At 38.8% G+C, this 2739-nt stretch overlaps 1 protein-coding gene across 1 annotated transcript; it reads right to left on the reverse strand.

The window, feature by feature from the left end:
* Positions 1 to 412: 412 nt before the first annotated feature.
* Positions 413 to 2277, reverse strand: LOC112563237 (antistasin-like). Its single transcript, XM_025237059.1, has 5 exons — positions 2124 to 2277; positions 1731 to 1844; positions 1316 to 1405; positions 784 to 899; positions 413 to 549 (listed from the first exon to the last, which is right to left on the reverse strand). Exons 1-4 carry the CDS (start codon positions 2182 to 2184, stop codon positions 784 to 786), a joined length of 381 nt encoding a protein of 126 aa, XP_025092844.1. The 5' UTR covers positions 2185 to 2277; the 3' UTR covers positions 413 to 549.
* Between the last annotated feature and the right edge of the window lie 462 nt (positions 2278 to 2739).

The following is a 2739-nucleotide window of genomic DNA, read 5'->3' on the forward strand; positions in this document are numbered from 1 at the left end:
GCTAAACTTTCTGAAATTTTCAAATACTGAGTGCGTTGCAAACTTCTTTAATCTTCAAAAGCAAATCTTTTGAGATTTATGTATTATATTTATATGTAAGCATACATATAGGGCGATGCCTGCCTGTAGTTGTCTTGCATTGTTACAGAGAGTTGTTTTAGTTGGGTGTATTTTTTGTTTGTTTGGTTTTTTTTTGTTTGTTTGTTTTTGTTTTTTTGCAGTATCAAGACCATGGCTAACTGACATTCGATTTCAATGTATTTATTGTGTATAAGGCATTTTCAAACATTTTTACTGTTTCTTAAATATGAACGAGTTTTTCTGTTTCACAGTAATTTTTGTTTATATAAAACTCTCACACGACACAGATAAAACAGCACTTTCTAGATGGCAAAATTAAATGAAAATGCAGTTGTCATTTAAAGCGTTTATTTCTGTACTTTGTCATCATGATTTCGAAATCTTCCTGTTGGCCGAGGTAATTCGTACAGTCAGTGATGCGTTTTGGATTATGCCATGGTTCTCAATTGCTCTGTCATCAACCGGAGTCTGGAGAAAAAAACAATAATGATCAGTAAAGTAACTACATGAGAAATAATGTACAGCAGATACCAACACCCGCCTACACATGAATCCACACAAGATTTTTCTATTCCCTCTGAGACATGCTAGTTGTAAGACATACACAACAGGTTAATTGTAAAACATTTTAACTGATTTATTGTTAAGACATATTTTGGAATAAAATGCTTGTGAGATTTATCCAATAAGTTGGTGTTATACCTAATAGGTTGGTGGCACTGGATGCACGTGACCTGGGCAGTTGCAGTTACAACCATGGGGTAGGATGCTCGAGTGGGGTGCCTGACAATAACCCAAGCACTTCTGCTGGCAGTTATCTGCAACAATGTTACATTGCAGCTACAGGTAGATAATCAAATGATGAAGGAGAAGGTGACACCTATACAGCCATTATTAAAGACACATTGTTAAAATGTCTTATTTTGGTGTCGAAGTCTTTTCAGTTGCCTTGACTCAAAGATTTTATGTTAACTAGCTTATAATTATGTATTTTGGAAATTAAAAATCGCATCGACAATACATTAGGTTTCAATTTATATAGTAGGAAGTGCTTTGTGGTGTGATGATACCTTGTCACGTGACTGAAGGCTCTCACAAGCACATCGTAGCAACACATTCTAATACATCACTAGAGTTTACTGAGTTCAGCGCTGATGTCGTTCACACTGATGTACAGACACTGACTTTCTCTAGTGGCAAGACATTCAAACAAAGGTGATTATAAGACACTGACCAACATTGCACTCGCACGTCTGACAACCATTTCGGTAGATGAAGCCGTAAGGACACTGGTTGTAGCAGGTCAGCTGAGGACACACGGGACCTGCAACATGTAGGACTTGAAATAAGTCTCTGTGAACGTTTATTAAAACCAACGTTATAAGACGTTATAATTACACCTGACTACCAAACTGCCAGAGACTGTTATACCAATATTATAAGACAAACACATTGATTTCAACATTATTTTACAAACTTTTGTCCCGTTTAGAGGATGCTATCATTGTCATGCGCACTGAGTCACAAGTCAGACCGACCTCCATCGTTCTCAACAATGTCTTGTAACAACAAAAAGTGATTAACATCGCCTTTTGCAGTCTCAAACACAGGAAGATAATAACATAAACTAAAACAAGAGGAAAACTCACTGGTCCTGCACTGGCAGAGTGGACAGCCATTGTGGTCGAGTTCGAAGCCATATTCGCAGTACTTTCTACATTGGGGGCGGCAACCTTTGGGGTAAGTACCTTGATTTGGTGGAACTGAAATATATATACAAATAAATCTATATATATATATAGAGAGAGCACATTGTAACATGTATAAATATATAATGACCAATAAAAGCACCAGTAAATAAAGAAGCGAATAACCTGTTTGCCAATAGACATTTATAACATCGAAAAACAATCTCCCCTTATTTGTTCATAATTTTCTTTGAGTGATTTATTTTGTTTTTACACCTTTAGTTTCTTGACTAACGTTGTTGTAAGGTAAACAATATTTTATAAAAAATAAAAGATTCAGATCATTGTTCTTACCAAGACCGTGTGCAATAGCGAGGACTCCCAGCAGGACCAACGCCAACTGTGCAGTTGCCATTCTGTCTTTACTTGGAGATGACTTTGTCGAATCGGAAAAGAAGAGATGGTGTCTGGGAGTTGGCAGGAGCGGATGATGTTTCTTGACAACACCGAAAGCTTATATACAGGTGAGCGTGTGTGGGCGTTAACGACTTGTTGTTGCCACCTGTACAAAACTTGACTGAGTTTCCTTTTAGGCAGGTAATCAAGTAATATTCTGACAGAAGTCGTTTGTGCTGTCCTGAATATCCGACGCACTTCATTATCGCTGTCTGCTCTCGTGACAGGTGCCGGAACACTTCCCAACAATAATTAATTTAGGTGGCTTGGGGGAACTTTGCTCATCCCTCAAACACAGCATGTGAGTAGTATAGGCATGTTGTTTTCACCCCCTATTTGGGGAGCCGTTTTGGGGAGCCGTGACGTCACATCCGCCAGCTTGCCGGAGGTCGCATGGGGTTGGCCATCTTGATGATGTCACATCCGTGGCGGCCATTTTGTCATACCTCCTCGTCTTGCTATACCCCGAGTGATTATTGCTGAGACCCCCACCCTTGTTTTTGTTTTTGGGGAA

This window comes from Pomacea canaliculata, linkage group LG4 (genome assembly GCF_003073045.1).
Source record: "Pomacea canaliculata isolate SZHN2017 linkage group LG4, ASM307304v1, whole genome shotgun sequence".
Lineage (NCBI taxonomy): Eukaryota > Metazoa > Mollusca > Gastropoda > Architaenioglossa > Ampullariidae > Pomacea > Pomacea canaliculata.

Bases quoted from the DNA above. Each gene is read 5' to 3' on its own strand.
- LOC112563237 (XM_025237059.1), bottom strand. From the start codon at position 2,184: ATGGCAACTGCACAGTTGGCGTTGGTCCTGCTGGGAGTCCTCGCTATT. The intron at 1,845-2,123 runs GTAAGAACAATG...TATATATTTCAG, and splicing joins CGCTATTGCACACGGTCTTG to TTCCACCAAATCAAGGTACT. The intron at 1,406-1,730 runs GTGAGTTTTCCT...TACATGTTGCAG, and splicing joins ACTCTGCCAGTGCAGGACCA to GTCCCGTGTGTCCTCAGCTG.